Below are 14,433 nucleotides of genomic sequence, written 5' to 3'. Positions count from 1 at the left end.
CAATGTAGTTAGGAACCTGCTTGCTTTAACAACCCTGCCTCACCAAAATGTAGCATAACCAGAGCCCGTCTACGGAGAGACTTGGCTCTTGGCACTCTCTATTGAGCCCCATTGTATCGGACTTCGTTGCAGTTCCATTATACTTCCACTGGGGGTGATCGCATGAGTGCAGATTGAATGGGGGTCTATGGGGCTAGACGGCTAAATGTATCTCTTCCACCTGCTTGTCGTTGAAATATCGCAGATTTTATTAAAACAATAAAAAAACTATTGATCTGGTTCTTTATGCCTATAAATATGCAGCATGATCATACACACTGAGCATGAAGAATATCCTCTCACACATGAGGGGGTCATTGCCTCGGGGGCACTCGGGGAGGCGCTGTTCCCTCTCGATTTCCCCGACACCTACTGGATAGGGTTCTTCAATTTAATAACTCCCTTTGAGTAAAACTGAGAAACATATGTAAGGAGGATGGGGGGAAAGGGGGTGAAGAAAACCTACAGGATTCCTTCTGATTGGGTGGAAACCAACAGTGAATAACAAAGGAGGAACCAGACACCACGGGCACGATTAAACAGTTTATTAATAACTATCAGGACATTAAAGTGTTTGCACTAACTAAAATGCTGATTTAATACTAAATACTATTTATAGAGTATCTTCACCACAACTCCAAAACTCCGCTGGCGTCCTCGGTGACGCGCTCTCGTCACAGTCCGACCTCCGCTTGTCCCAAAATCAGCGCTTTTTCCGCCACTCCATGACCACCACGCGTCGCTCTGTTATGTCAGTTGGCTGCTGCGGCTCGGTGAGGCTCGTGATCGGGTCCAATGGGTCCAACAGTTACTCCCGTTGCCTGCTTTCCCCCACCGTTCTCTCCGCAGTACCGCCGTTGTATCGCCGGGTCCCATAGTAGAGTAGTAATACCATAGTTATTATGGTTGTCCCATTTCCATACCATCGTTTCCATACGATAACTGCCACTTAATCAATATGGATTCTCAGCAGAATTTCCCGCAGTAAACTGAAAAAACAAACAAAAGACTAAGACGTGCCAAACGTTATAGACACCATCAACTATTGCCAGAAAGTGGAAACAAAAATAAAATGTGATCCTCCACATTGCCCTACATTATGCACTACACGTACCTAGAGCATGGAAATATAATTCTTAATTTAGTCCTATATTGCATAAGGGTGCAGTCATTCTTCTGAGCCACTAGACAGGCCAAAAACACACATCTACCTACAACAGGTGACCACAACATCATAGTTAATTAAGGGTAAGATTAACCCTAAGTGAGGATATATCATCACATTTTATAAATATTAAGTCTCAAGGGAGATCTACTGCTCAACATATTTTAGTTAACAAATGTGTGTGGGTTTATTATGTTTTTGAAAGTGTTAATGCCGTAAGGTTTGTACATTTGCTCCATTCCCATTTTGTTGAAGCAGAACCTCGGCCACACAAACAAAATATGAATTTACAAGATTGTATTTTATTTCAGTTCAAAACATTCAATTTACATTTCTTCTTCCCAACGATCTCGGCAGATTCAAATCCGCAGTTTCTATACATATAAGACCTATTTCTGCAAGCATCTGAAAATACTTTTATTACATCAGATAATTAAAGACACATAAACAATGTTATATATATATACATATAAAATATTCCATGTAAATCGCAACAATAATATGGAAAACGTTAAACAGTAATTGATTTGGCCTTGCATGAACATATTTACATCACATGTGAACATTTGGCCAAAGTGCTTAGCCATCATATAGCATTGTAAAGAAATACCCTTTTAAACCATAACAGTTATATTGATCATATTCCATTCAGTCCAACAGTCTGCTTCAGTCCACCTCCTCGATGGTGGGCCCCTGGGAGCCAGCTCTGGCCTGCTCTCCACAGCTGCCTGCTGGCACTCCCCCCTGGTACAGTCTGGAGATGATGGGGCTACACAGCTTCTCCAACTCCTTCAGCTGGTGTTGGTACTCCTCTTTCTCCGCTAGCTGGTTGTTCTCCAGCCAGAGGATGGCCTGCTCACACTTCTCCTCCACCTCCTTCCTGTCCTCCTCACTCACTCTGTCCTTCAGGTTGTCCTCCCGCAGGCTGCTCTTCATGTTGAAGGCGTAGGACTCCAGGGCGTTCTTGGCCGCTATGTTCTCCCTCTGTTGCTCGTCTTCTACCTTGTATTGGTCTGCTTCCTGCACCATCCTCTCGATGTCTTCCTTGCTCAGGCGGCCCTTGTCGTTGGTGATGGTGATCTGGTTCTGTTTGCCCGTGCTCTTGTCCACAGCAGACACGTTCAGAATGCCGTCTGCGTCGATGTCGAAGGTCACCTCGATCTGAGGTACCCCTCTCGGAGCGGGCGGGATTCCCGACAGCTCAAACTTGCCCAGCAGGTTGTTGTCCTTGGTCATGGCTCTCTCTCCTTCCAAGACCTGGATCAGGACCCCCGGCTGGTTGTCGGCGTATGTGCTGAAGGTCTGAGTCTGTTTGGTGGGGATGGTGGTGTTCCGTTTGATCAGGGGCGTCATGACTCCTCCGGCCGTCTCGATGCCCAGGGAAAGGGGCGCCACGTCCAGGAGCAGCAGGTCCTGGACGTTCGCCGACGTGTCGCCGCTGAGAATGGCGGCCTGCACCGCGGCGCCGTAAGCCACAGCCTCGTCTGGGTTGATGCTCTTGTTGAGCTCCCTGCCGTTGAATAAGTCCTGCAGGAGTTTCTGGATCTTGGGGATTCGCGTGGAGCCTCCCACCAGGACGATGTCGTGGACCTGGCCCTTGTCCATCTTGGCGTCCCTCAGGGCTTTCTCCACAGGTTCCAGGGTTCCCCTGAAGAGGTCTGAGCACAACTCCTCGAAGCGTGCCCTGGTAACGGAGGTGTAGAAGTCGGTGCCCTCGTGCAGAGAATCGATCTCGATGCTGGCCTGGGAGCTGGACGACAGGGTTCTCTTGGCTCGCTCACAAGCCGTGCGCAGCCTCCTCAAAGCCCTCTTGTTCTGGCTGATGTCCTTCTTGAACTTTCTCTTGAACTCCTCCACAAAGTGGTTGACCAAGCGGTTGTCAAAGTCCTCTCCACCCAGATGAGTGTCTCCGGCCGTGGACTTCACCTCAAAGATGCCGTCTTCGATGGTCAGGATGGAGACGTCGAAGGTGCCTCCGCCCAGGTCAAAGATCAGGACGTTGCGCTCGCTGCTCTTGCCTTTGTCCAGACCGTAGGCAATGGCGGCCGCCGTGGGCTCGTTGATGATCCTCAGGACGTTGAGGCCGGCGATCACTCCTGAGTCCTTGGTGGCCTGACGCTGGGAGTCGTTGAAGTAAGCTGGAACCGTGATGACTGCGTTCGACACCTTCTGGCCCAGGTAGGCTTCGGCAATCTCCTTCATCTTCACCAGGACCATGGAAGACACCTCCTCAGGGTAGAAGGACTTGTTCTCCCCCTTGTGCTCCACCTGGATTTTGGGCTTCCCCGCGTCGCTCAGCACCGTGAATGGCCAATGCTTCATGTCCGCCTGCACCACCGCATCGTCAAACTTTCGGCCAATCAGGCGCTTGGCGTCGAACACGGTGTTGGTGGGGTTCATGGCCACCTGGTTCTTGGCTGCGTCTCCGATGAGTCTCTCCGTGTCTGTGAACGCCACGTAGCTCGGGGTGGTCCGGTTGCCCTGGTCGTTGGCGATGATCTCCACTTTGCCGTGCTGGAACACCCCCACGCAGGAGTAGGTGGTGCCCAGGTCAATACCGACCGCTACACCCTTAGCAGCAGACATCTTGCTGAGGATAGCTGTCTGGGAGTTAAAGGTTTAAAGATAAGCCTTAGAATTATGTTTTCCAAATATCAACACAATCTATACTTAAAAAGAAACTATACTCATTGACAGTTCGAGGCTAAATAATTATGTAATCGTCAAAGAAGAATGTCTGGCCGATAAGATCTCAGATATTTGTAACACAACTGAGCAATTAATTAAAAAATGAATTTAGTTTGGCCTAACAATAAAGACTAACATTTCATTCAAATAGTTGGGAAGGGAATCTTTAAAAATAGGAAAAGTATCTTTGATCGGTCGGCATAAATTATAATGTAGGCAAACGGCAAAGCTTTTCTCTTTGCGTAATCAGAAGGTTGTAGCGTACTTACTAGTTGTTGTTGTTATTGTTAAGTGTTCCGTGTAGAAAAGAGCCCTTGCTCTGTCTCTTCGCCCGTCTTGGATCGCTGTTGGGATTAAAGCTTTGCTTTGGATGTCCGACTACTCCTCCGTCCAACTTTATATAGTGTCTCTCTGCCTTCTGGACGCTTCTCGACGCTTCATCCCGTCTGGCCAATGGGAGCGGCGAGCGACGTTTTGGTTTCCGGTTTTCTGAAGTGATCATCGCCCTCGTTCCTGAGTGGTTACAGAATGTTCCTGATTCGTCCCGAAGGTTCCTGATTCGTCCCGGCTAGCCGTGTTTTATGTTATTTATTTATTTAGCTTCTGAACTTTCCATCCTTTTACCCAGTTTTAATATAATTATACAATATGTCCCTTATATTAAGTTTTCCTGGCATATTGAACTTCACTTCAAGAATACTCTCTTTCTATATCGAACAATCTAGAAATCTGTGTTTATCTGTGTGTGTGTGTGTGTGTGTGTGTGTGTGTGTGTGTGTGTGTGTGTGTGTGTGTGTGTGTGTGTGTGTGTGTGTGTGTGTGTGTGTGTGTGTGTGTGTGTACATTCCCTCGTAATAGTGTATGTTATAAGTACAGCGCATTCAACAAACGGGTAGTGTAGTATGATTGTTTAGTGGTTAGGGTGTTTGACTCCCAGGCGAAAGGTTCTTGGTTCAAAACCCAATGTCAACAGTCTACGCGTACCCATCATGATCCGCAAATTGCTACTTAATGACTTGTATCTGAAAAGACAATGACTGTAAATTACTTTGGATTAAAGTTTCCGCTAAATAAATGGTAAATAAATAATGAATGATGTCTGCAAAAATGAATCTCAGGTCATCTCTGACGTCATCTGTCACGGCCGCAACGCGAGAATAACAGACCCCCTCACTGTACTCTCGCGATAGGAGGAGGACCAGCACGAGAAGAACGGACACAGGCAAGGCACAGCAATATTCATATTTAGCAACAACAACAAGCATTATTAATTGATTATTTGCGTTAACTATGACGAAGACGGAGAAAATAGTGTTGCAATCTCACTGAAACAACATATTGGAGTTAGAGGAAATACGATACACAGGTAAAGATTGCGGAGAAATGCATTGTTGTGGGAGTAAATCTTGCTGGTTTATTAATAGCAAGCTAGCGGGCTAGCTAGCGTCTCATTAGCGCATCTCTCAAATAATCTTTTCCTTTTTTGATTTCAAATGTTGATGTTGTTGGTTGACTTAAGTTCACTATTTCCTGATGGCTGCTGCTGTTTGCGTTAGTCATGGCAGACTAGTGCGTTTAGATGTGCGGTATAACGGCAAGGTAATGCTGTGTAGCTGTTATTAGCTAGCTAGCGCTACACGTCTTACAGAAAGCTGATAAAATCACAGAGACTAGATTGCACACACACTGGTTGCGACCCCCTGATCTAAAAGTATCTTCTGTTATAACCTGACCTAACCTCTGCTGTGTGTTCAACATGTAACCTGCTGCTCATCTCAACCATACTCCTCCTTTCTCCTTGCAGCGGGGTCCCACCACTCGGTCACAATGGTGAGCAGTAAATCATAATTATGGTAGAAAATACCCGTTTCGTACATTAAATGCTAGGACATCATGGCAAACGTGTGATTTGACGTTTAATTCAATTACATAGATAAACTGTGTGCACCCTGAAGCAATAACATAATTGATGTATGTGTCTATCTAATATATACTCTGTTTACTCCACAGGCTGTATCTCTACTGCGTGTGTGTGGTCATCTGTAAAGACAGTGTCTGCCTTGTTATCCCATCTCACGTATCTCTCGTCCACTCCCTTACTCCCTTATAACAGACAACTATTTATATTAAAACTATACTCCTATTTTAGAAGATAATGTAGCACGGAGCCTTCCCTTGTAGAAACCTGGGCCTCTCCAAACGCCTGTCGTTGGGCTGTGTTGCGGTGCATTCTAACAATTCAACTTTAAATGGAAATGAAGGCAACACTAAAGATCACACCCACGTGCAAATTACTAGACCGATGTGCAGTGTTTACTCCTGTTCCCCTGGCCCAGCTGTGCAAGCCCTCTGCACTGTCCTCGCCGGTCTGAAGTGATTGGATCCTTCCTTGTTCAATCACAGACCCCGGCCAATCGGAGCATGAACGGCTCACTCCTGACCCCGCCCAGCCCTAGGGCAGCCAGCTCCTCCCCCCTGCCTCCTTCCCCATCCCCTTCCCCTCCCTCCCCCTCTCTCCTCCCCCTCTCCTCCAGACCCCCTCCTCTGCCCCCGCTCATCAGCCCGCCCCCCCAGGGCCCCACTTCCTCGTTGTCCGACACCCCCACGCCCTCCCCCTCCCCTTGTCTCAGCTGGACCGAGTTCTGCGAGCTTCACGCCCGCGTCGCCGCCGGCGACTTCGCCCGCCACTTTCGGGCGTTCCTCCAGGAGAACCCGCACTACTCCCCCGATGCGGCCGGGGCCTTCTGCCGCCGCTTCACGGACCGCTTCGTCCGCCACTTCCAGAGCGAGTTGGAGGGGACCGGCCCGCCCAACTGCGTCTCTGGCAGGGAGGACATGGGGAGCTGGGCTCCCCAGATAGACCCCCCCTCCCTGGAGGAGGAGGTCGTCTGCCTGCTTCCCCCGCCCGGGGGCCTGCCGCGGCCCGGGGCCCCCGGGGGCCTTCCGCGGCCCGGGGCCAAGCAACCCCCGGCCCGGCTGGTGCTGGAGCACCGCGGAGGCGACCGCTTCCAGGACTCGTACGCCCACACCCAGATGCTCCCTCCCTCCTCCTCTTCCTCCTGCTCCTCCTCTGTGGGCGGGAACAACGGGCGACGGGAGGAGAGGGGAGGCGTGGCGGCTGGGAGCGAGGAGGCCCCGGTAGAGGAGGAGGAGGAGGAGGAGGAGGAAGAGGAGGACAGCTGGCTGGGCGGGGTGCCCGTCGGCGAGGACGGAGAACATCCGGAGGAGAGGGAGGCGGAGTCTGCGGAGGACCACGCTGACTCCTCCCTCTCCTCTCAGAACCCTCCCCCCTTCTCCTCGACCACGCCCCCTCCGGGCTCCAAGGGCAACGGCACGCCGAGTGGGTCCAAGGGCAAGCTGAAGAAGCGCTTCTCGCTGCGCAGCGTGGGCCGGAGCGTGCGCGGCAGCGTCCGCGGCATCCTCCACTGGCGGAGCTCCTCCGGCGACGCCCCCCAGAGCCCCCTCCCCTCCAGCTACAGCTACACCATGGGGGTCCACGACGCGGCCCCCTCCTCCGCCAAACGGACCTCCGGCACGCAGCCGCCCACCCCGACCTCCTCCATGCCGGTCTCCCTCTCCCTGCCGCTGTCCCTGCCCCACTCCTCCTCCTCCTCCCTGCCCCCCTCCTCCTCCAGCAGCGCCACCTCCCTCTCCCTCTCCGAGGCGGCCCGCGACCGCCGCCGCAGCAACGGCGAGGGCGGGGAGAAGGAGAAGTGGAGCCACCGGCTGGACAAGCTGAGGCTGTCCCGCTCGCCACCGCCCTCCGTGGGCCTCCCCGGCTCCGCGTCCCTGCCCCCCAGCAGCGCGGGGGCCTCGTCCCTGGGGGCCTCGGCCCTGGGCCCCAGCCGGCGGGCGGGCCGGCTGGTGAGGGAGGGCGGGGTCAGTGTCAGCACCACCAGCGACGAGTTGCTGGGGAGCCACGGCTTCCCGGGCTTCTCCTTCGGCCTGCTGCACCACTCGGCTGCCGTCACCGATGGCAACGGGGCCTCGGGCCAGGCCGCGCCCGCGCCGGCCCTGACCAGCGGAGGGGGAGTGCCCTGGCGCGGCGGACGCTGGCACAAGTGTCGGCTGGTCCTGAAGGAGAGGGAGAAGGAGGGGGCAGACCGGGGCGAGGAGTACTACCTGGAGTTTTTCATCCCGCCCAAGGTCGGTCTCCTTCTGACACACAGAACCCTCTCTATAGAATCCTTGGAATGCATCCCTGACTCCAGAACACTCCTCTAGAACCCAAACCCTTCGCTAAGAACACAGGAACCCTAGAGCCCTGAACCCTTAGAAACCTTATCATGCTCCCTTAAAGTAAACAGCAACACTACTATACTATTTATGTTACTATCGTAATATAACACCCATAACTACCTTACAATTATTTAATTTATTTATTGATCAGGATGCGATAAACTTTTGTAGAGTCATTTAATGGTCCATCTCTCAGAACCTTTTAATTTTAAGTGCAGGAAATTGGATCACCTCACAGCAATGAAGCCTTTTTAGCTGTGTCATGCTGCTTAATATATTGTGACAAACATTATTCCAGATATTTAGCATAACGTATGATATATTCATAGATAAATTATATTTGTAATTTAAATAATTGTCATCTGGATAGCCTTCTTTAAACTTCCTCAAACTAGTCCAAATAAATAAGTATAAATAAGTGCTATTGAATGAGCTGCAGGTTAATTGTTTCCCTGCTGTATTCCAGTATCAGGAATGCTTCTGTAGGGACCACATGATGAAGCCTCTTCTTCCACTGTTCAAAATCTCCCAAAATCGATTTTATCTTTATATCCCGTTCCAAAGTCTCCCTCATTTATGGATCGTTTACAAGGTTTTGGTTTGACCAAGGAAAACCTGATTCAAATGATGTTACTCTAGCTTATACTGTGTTACTCTTGCTTTATTTAAAATGTATTTGAAATTTATTGAAGTGGTTTTTTTAAACTATGTTAGCCATATCAATATATCAACCTAACTCAATAACTATAGCCTTATTTAACTTACTTAATGTAAACTGTGTTGCTACAGGCCTCTAGCTATATTTAAGAACTAAAACTTGTTTATTTAAAACGTTGTTCTCCAAACATCTAACTTTATTTACATTCATTAAAACTGTGTTCCTCTTGGCCTCCAACTTTATTCAACGTTGTTCCTCCAAGCTTTTAACTTTATTTAAAATATGTTCTCCCAGGCCTATACATTAATTTAACCTGTGTTCCTCCTGGTCCCTCACGGTATTTAACCTGTGTTCCTCCTGGTCCCTCACGGTATTTAACCTGTGTTCCTCCTGGTCCCTCACGGTATTTAACCTGTGTTCCTCCTGGTCCCTCGCGGTATTTAACCTGTGTTCCTCCTGGTCCCTCACGGTATTTAACCTGTGTTCCTCCAGGCCTCTAAGCCCAGGGTGACGGTGGCCTGCTGCTCCATGGTGGACGTGAGGAGCACCACTGCCCTGGAGGTCCCAGACAAGGAGAACACCTTCCTCCTGCAGGTGACCTCCTCCTCCATCTCCTTCTCAACACAACCCACGCCTCTGTTCTTTAAGCCACCTAGTTACCTTAAAAATGTATGATAACATTTGAGTCCTTAAATCTTTCCTGTGTGTGTGTGTGTGTGTGTGTGTGTGTGTGTGTGTGTGTGTGTGTGTGTGTGTGTGTGTGTGTGTGTGTGTGTGTGTGTGTGTGTGTGTGTGTGTGTGTGCGCACACGCACGCGTGTGTTGTTCTCCCTCAGCTGGAGGGGGCGGTGCAGTATGTGATCGAGACGCGGGACGCCGTGCAGATGAGGGCGTGGCTTAGTGACATCAGGAACGGCATCTGTCTAAGGTAGCCATGCGATGGGGACGTCAAGGAGCCGATCAGACATCCGTCTCTTTCCTTACAAGGGACTCTAGTTGTTGATAATGGGTCTCTTTATTTTGCCATATATTGTAATGTTTTGTTTGAGGGGGTGTGTGTGTGTTAAGTTATGTGTGTGTAAGGTTGTGTGTAAAGCTGTGTCGTGTTGGGTCTCCACTAGTGAGCAGGATGAGGGAGAGGGCCGGTGCGGGGCCCATCTGGACATCAGCGGCACGCCCGAGTTCGGCGACCGCCTGTCTCAAGGTGAGTCCAACTGCTTGCTCCAGCATCCAATCACAGCGCTGCTCTGCCTGCCTAGGCTCACAGGCCGGATGCGATTGGTTTCTTTATGATGACTGGTCCGCCCACTTTACCGCCAGGTGTGATAGACGTTACAAACTATTTTTCTAACTAATCGACTCTATAGTTAGGATCTTTCATCGTCTAATGTGTGAGCGAGGCATCGACCAGCGTTGCCCAGTGGACGGTAACGACTAGTAGAATGATCTGTTCACCATACATCTGGGTGGACACTCCCACTTGTGATGTCACAAATGGGTCATCATGATGTCTCAAATGGGTCAACATCACACCTGACGGTAAACTAGTGAAGTTTAACTTGTCCTGTAGCAAGTCGTCAAATCTCTCATGCAGTCAGTCAGACATGACCACTAACCAATCAAACTATCTTCAGTGTGTTATGGAGGGATCGGAGGCTCCTCCCCTTTAATGGAGCCCCTCCCGCCTGAGCTGCCTCCCCGAGCTCCCCTCGACGAACCAGACGGCCGCCTCCTCGGAGGGGGCGGGGCTAGCCTTGGAACGCCCTTCGCAGAGACTCCCGACGCCACAGGTAAACACCTTCACTTAACTTGTACGGTACTCTTCTCTACTCTACGGTTCTTTACTGTACAGCTCGACTCCTGTACTGTAGCCCCACCACCTCGGGTGCACAATAACCCCCACCCCCTCCACCCCCGCAGGCTCCTTCCTGTTCTCCGAGGTCACTTCCTCTGAGACGGTGGAGCACCCTTTGAGCGAGTGCCAGTGGTTCCACGGGACCTTGTCGCGTCTGAAGGCGGCCCAGCTGGTGCTGGCCGGGGGTCTGGCCAGCCACGGGGTCTTCCTGGTGCGCCAGAGTGAGACGCGTCGCGGGGAGTACGTCCTCACCTTCAACTTCCAGGGCAAGGCCAAGGTGAATGTTTGACCTTTGACCTGGCGTGTGTCGATGGTCCCCGTGCGAAGGTTTAGTGGCCATTGGCTGTTGTGAATGACGGTTGGAATGCTGTGTGTTGGTAATGTGTCGTTCTGTTGTGACTGTGTTGTAAAGTTGTGTGTTTTGGAACTCAAGGCCAAGCTACGACCAGGTTAGGTTTGACCTTTGGCCTGGTGTGGTAACCGGTAGGCTAATGAGCATGCTAACCCACCGTGCCCCCCCCCCCCAGCACCTGCGTCTATCCCTGAACGAGGACGGCCAGTGCCGGGTGCAGCACCTGTGGTTTCAGTCCATCTTCGACATGCTGGAGCACTTCCGGGTTCACCCCATCCCCCTGGAGTCCGGGGGGGCCTCCGACGTCACACTCATCAGCTTTGTAGGAGCTACCGCCGTCAGACAGCCAGGTACACACACACACACACACACACACACCACACACCACACACCACACACACACACACAGTGTGTGTGAGAGACAGGGTAAGGGACAGCCAGGTAAACACAGACAGGTGCATGTAGAAAAACACAGACTGAGACTACAAAGAGACAGCCAGATGGAAAGAGACAGACGGGTACACTGTGAAATGATTTCTTGTATTCAATGTAAGGTGTGTGTGTGTGCGTGTGTCACATGATGGCTGTATGATGACATCAGGACCAGCAGAAAGACATTTTAATGTGATGCCCCCCCATTCCGCCTCCGTCATGCCTCTGACCTCACTGTTGTTGTTGTTGTGTATCCGTCCCATCATCCTTTGCAGGCCGGGACAGGGCTGGCAGCCGGCCAACAGTTTGTGAGGTCATCAGCACTCGTCATCCTGACTCTCCATCAACCCCCATCTCTGACTGTGTGTAAGTGAGAGAGAGACCCGGGCCAAGAGAGAGAGAGGCACCTTTTTAGAAAGAGAAAGAGAGTGTGTGTATGTGTGTGAAGTCTGGACTGATTCCATGACTCTTAAGACTCATGACTGCTGACTCCTGCCCGACAAAGGCTCACCTGCTCTCATTTGCTTTCTCTCCCCCTTTATCGCTCTTTCTCTTTCTCTCTCTTTCTCTCTTTCGCTCACTAACTTTCTCTGTTTCAATCCCTGACCATCACTCTTCCCCTTTTCTCTTTCTCTTTCTGTCTCTGTCTCTGTCTCTGTCTCTCTCTCTCTCTCTCCGTTCTCTCTCTCTCTCTCTCTCCGTTCTCTCCGTTCCCTCTCTCTCTCTCCGTTCCCTCTCTGTTTCCTCCTCTCCTTCTCCTTTCTCCCACCTCCTATCTCTGTTTATATTACTCATGATCGCTCTCTTTCCCTCTCTCTCCCCCCTCTCTCTCTCTCCGGGCGTGCGTGGTTAGACTTGACCAGCAGACCCCGTAGCCCACCCCAGCCCCCCCCTCCCCCCCTGCCCCCCGGTCGGCCCCCGCCCCCCACTCCCCCGCAGGAGCGAGGGAGTGAAGGAGAGCTGGCAGGAGGTGTGGGACCAGGAGGTCCAGCAGCAGCAGCAGGAGGAGGAGGAGGAGCAGCAGCAGCAGCAACAGGAGGTGGAGGAGGTGGAGGAGGAGGAGGAGGAGGAGGAGCCGCAGCAGCAACAGGAGGAGTGAGCGTAGCTCCGGGGCCGGCAGCAGGCGGGGCAGGAGGAGCAGGGAGCAGTGATGGAGGAGCGGAGGACTGGGAGGAGAGGGATGCTGCTCTGCTGCAGCTGGAGGGGGGAGGAGGAGGAGGAGGAGGAGGAGGAGGTGGAGGTGGAGGCGAGGGGGAGGAGAGGGAGGCGGCTGCCAGAGCTCCCCGGGCCGTGGATAACCAGTACTCCTTCTTCTGAAGGGGGAAGGGTAACTGTGAGGGTGGGCGGAGCTAGTGTGGAGGAGGCGTGTTTTGTTTTAGACTGATGGAGGAGCAGGAGGTACTAACCCTATTAAACAACCCATGACTTTAGCACGCTACAGATAGGGAGAGAGTGGGAGAGTGAGAGAGCGAGCGAGAGGGAGACTATGACCTAACACTACATAATGGTACACTAATTTAAACCTTTAGTTTAGACTGATGGGCTTCTTTCCCTTTTTTGTTCAGCTGCTGGTCCTCTCATAGTGGAAACCTTTAAGATACCTCATGTAGCTAGCAGGTACCCTAGCTGCTAACTCTAGCTAGCAGGTACCCTAGCTGCTAACACAAGCTAGCGGCTTACCCGGGATAGCAGGTACCATAGCGGCTAACTAGCTAGTTAACAGCAAAACTGTATGCTAGCAAGCGGCTAATCAGGCATTAGCTAGCATGCTTACCTGAGAGTGGAGCCAGGAAGCAGGCTTTACCTCGGATACAGATCACCATGGCAACTCTCTCTGTCTATCTCTAGCTCTCTACATCTCTCTCGGTCTCTCTCTGCAATCCTAATTTTACTACACCGGGTCAAACTTGGGAGAGATTTGCTTTCTTTCAGTGACAAACTGTTAGCCATGACGAAGATGGTGGTTAAACAAATAATAATATTGTTGAAGATAATGGTATTAATTTTATTTTTGTTTTTATGAAACCTTTTTATTTTGTATGTAAATGTAACATCTATTCAAACCACACCCTGTTTCAGTTCACACTTCTTTGTGCCTTTTTAAAAAAAGAAAAGAAAAAAACATTTGTTTCCTGGGGAGAAGATAGTTGTGTTATGACATCGCATCCTCTTGTTCAGTTAAAAAACACTAGATCGGAAGAAAATGGCTATAATAATATTAATAATAATCACGGAAAATACTTTTTCTACTCGTGCCTTTCTGTATCTATCCCTCTTGCGTCTGTAAATCTGCTCCTGTCGTTTTGTTTCGCTCCCCATCTTTCCAGACCATAACCTGTTGACATTTCTCTTTGTCTCTCTTACGTTATTCGGTCTTGTATTTGTTCCCTATATGCACCTTTCTCTCCGTTTCTTCCCGCTCTCTGTGTTTTTGTTCTCAGTTTGAAAACTGTTCGTGCCTTTCTCTGTCTTTTCTCTCCTCGCTGGGACCGTGTGTTGAGGGTGGGGCGATGTTGTCCCCCTCGTGTGGTTAGTTTCAGGTACTACATTGAATTTAATGATAACGATATAATATAAATATAGTGAAACACATTCGTCTTCTGCGTTTTGTCTTTTTCCGCACCTGTATTCTGATTTTGCAGAGAACAATGGATTCAAAATGTCCTTTTATGTTTTCACCATACGAAGACATGAACATCATATGAGACTCGATTTTACTGTACTTTCCTCCACTGCTGAGAACCAAGCACCAGCATGACATTCAAGGCCATAAAACAAAGGGTCAACACTATTAGGTGTCTTTCCTCAATAAAGGCTGTGTATTTATAATAATAGCGGATGAAGATGAGAGATGATTTATAATATACTGTGTGTGTGTGTGTGTGTGTGTGTGTATATGTATGTGTATATATATATATATATATATATATATATATATATATATATATATATATATATATATCGTGTTCCTGTTTACGAGCGACAGGTTTAGCGAGCCAATTGGAT

At 50.2% G+C, this 14,433-nt stretch overlaps 2 protein-coding genes across 3 annotated transcripts; one reads left to right on the top strand and one right to left on the bottom strand.

Annotated features, from left to right (window-relative positions):
* Nucleotides 1-1,486: 1,486 nt before the first annotated feature.
* On the bottom strand, nucleotides 1,487-4,322 carry LOC132475928 (heat shock 70 kDa protein 1). The gene is made up of 2 exons (XM_060077336.1): nucleotides 4,162-4,322; nucleotides 1,487-3,808 (listed from the first exon to the last, which is right to left on the bottom strand). The coding sequence occupies exon 2, from the start codon at nucleotides 3,788-3,790 to the stop codon at nucleotides 1,871-1,873; it is 1,920 nt and encodes a 639-aa protein (XP_059933319.1). The 5' UTR covers nucleotides 3,791-3,808; nucleotides 4,162-4,322; the 3' UTR covers nucleotides 1,487-1,870.
* Nucleotides 4,323-4,776: 454 nt separating this feature from the next.
* Nucleotides 4,777-14,017, top strand: sh2b1 (SH2B adaptor protein 1). Of its 2 annotated transcripts, XM_060077295.1 has the most exons (11): nucleotides 4,785-5,258; nucleotides 5,697-5,722; nucleotides 5,903-8,038; nucleotides 9,282-9,383; nucleotides 9,625-9,716; nucleotides 9,910-9,992; nucleotides 10,423-10,578; nucleotides 10,709-10,920; nucleotides 11,171-11,345; nucleotides 11,703-11,793; nucleotides 12,281-12,441. In XM_060077295.1, exons 3-11 carry the CDS (start codon nucleotides 6,314-6,316, stop codon nucleotides 12,300-12,302), a joined length of 2,658 nt encoding a protein of 885 aa, XP_059933278.1. In that variant the 5' UTR covers nucleotides 4,785-5,258; nucleotides 5,697-5,722; nucleotides 5,903-6,313; the 3' UTR covers nucleotides 12,303-12,441. The 2 variants fall into 2 exon arrangements, with proteins under 2 accessions (XP_059933269.1, XP_059933278.1); XM_060077286.1 differs by lacking the exon at nucleotides 11,703-11,793 and having other exon boundaries at nucleotides 4,777-5,258; nucleotides 12,281-14,017.
* Nucleotides 14,018-14,433: the final 416 nt, after the last annotated feature.

This window comes from Gadus macrocephalus, chromosome 2, assembly GCF_031168955.1.
Source record: "Gadus macrocephalus chromosome 2, ASM3116895v1".
Lineage (NCBI taxonomy): Eukaryota > Metazoa > Chordata > Actinopteri > Gadiformes > Gadidae > Gadus > Gadus macrocephalus.
This window is presented reverse-complemented; position numbering and strand designations above follow the sequence as displayed.

Bases quoted from the DNA above. Each gene is read 5' to 3' on its own strand.
- LOC132475928 (XM_060077336.1), bottom strand. From the start codon at position 3,790: ATGTCTGCTGCTAAGGGTGTAGCGGTCGGTATTGACCTGGGCACCACC.
- sh2b1 (XM_060077286.1), top strand. From the start codon at position 6,314: ATGAACGGCTCACTCCTGACCCCGCCCAGCCCTAGGGCAGCCAGCTCC. The intron at 8,039-9,281 runs GTCGGTCTCCTT...GTGTTCCTCCAG, and splicing joins AGTTTTTCATCCCGCCCAAG to GCCTCTAAGCCCAGGGTGAC. The intron at 11,346-12,280 runs GTACACACACAC...GTGCGTGGTTAG, and splicing joins TACCGCCGTCAGACAGCCAG to ACTTGACCAGCAGACCCCGT.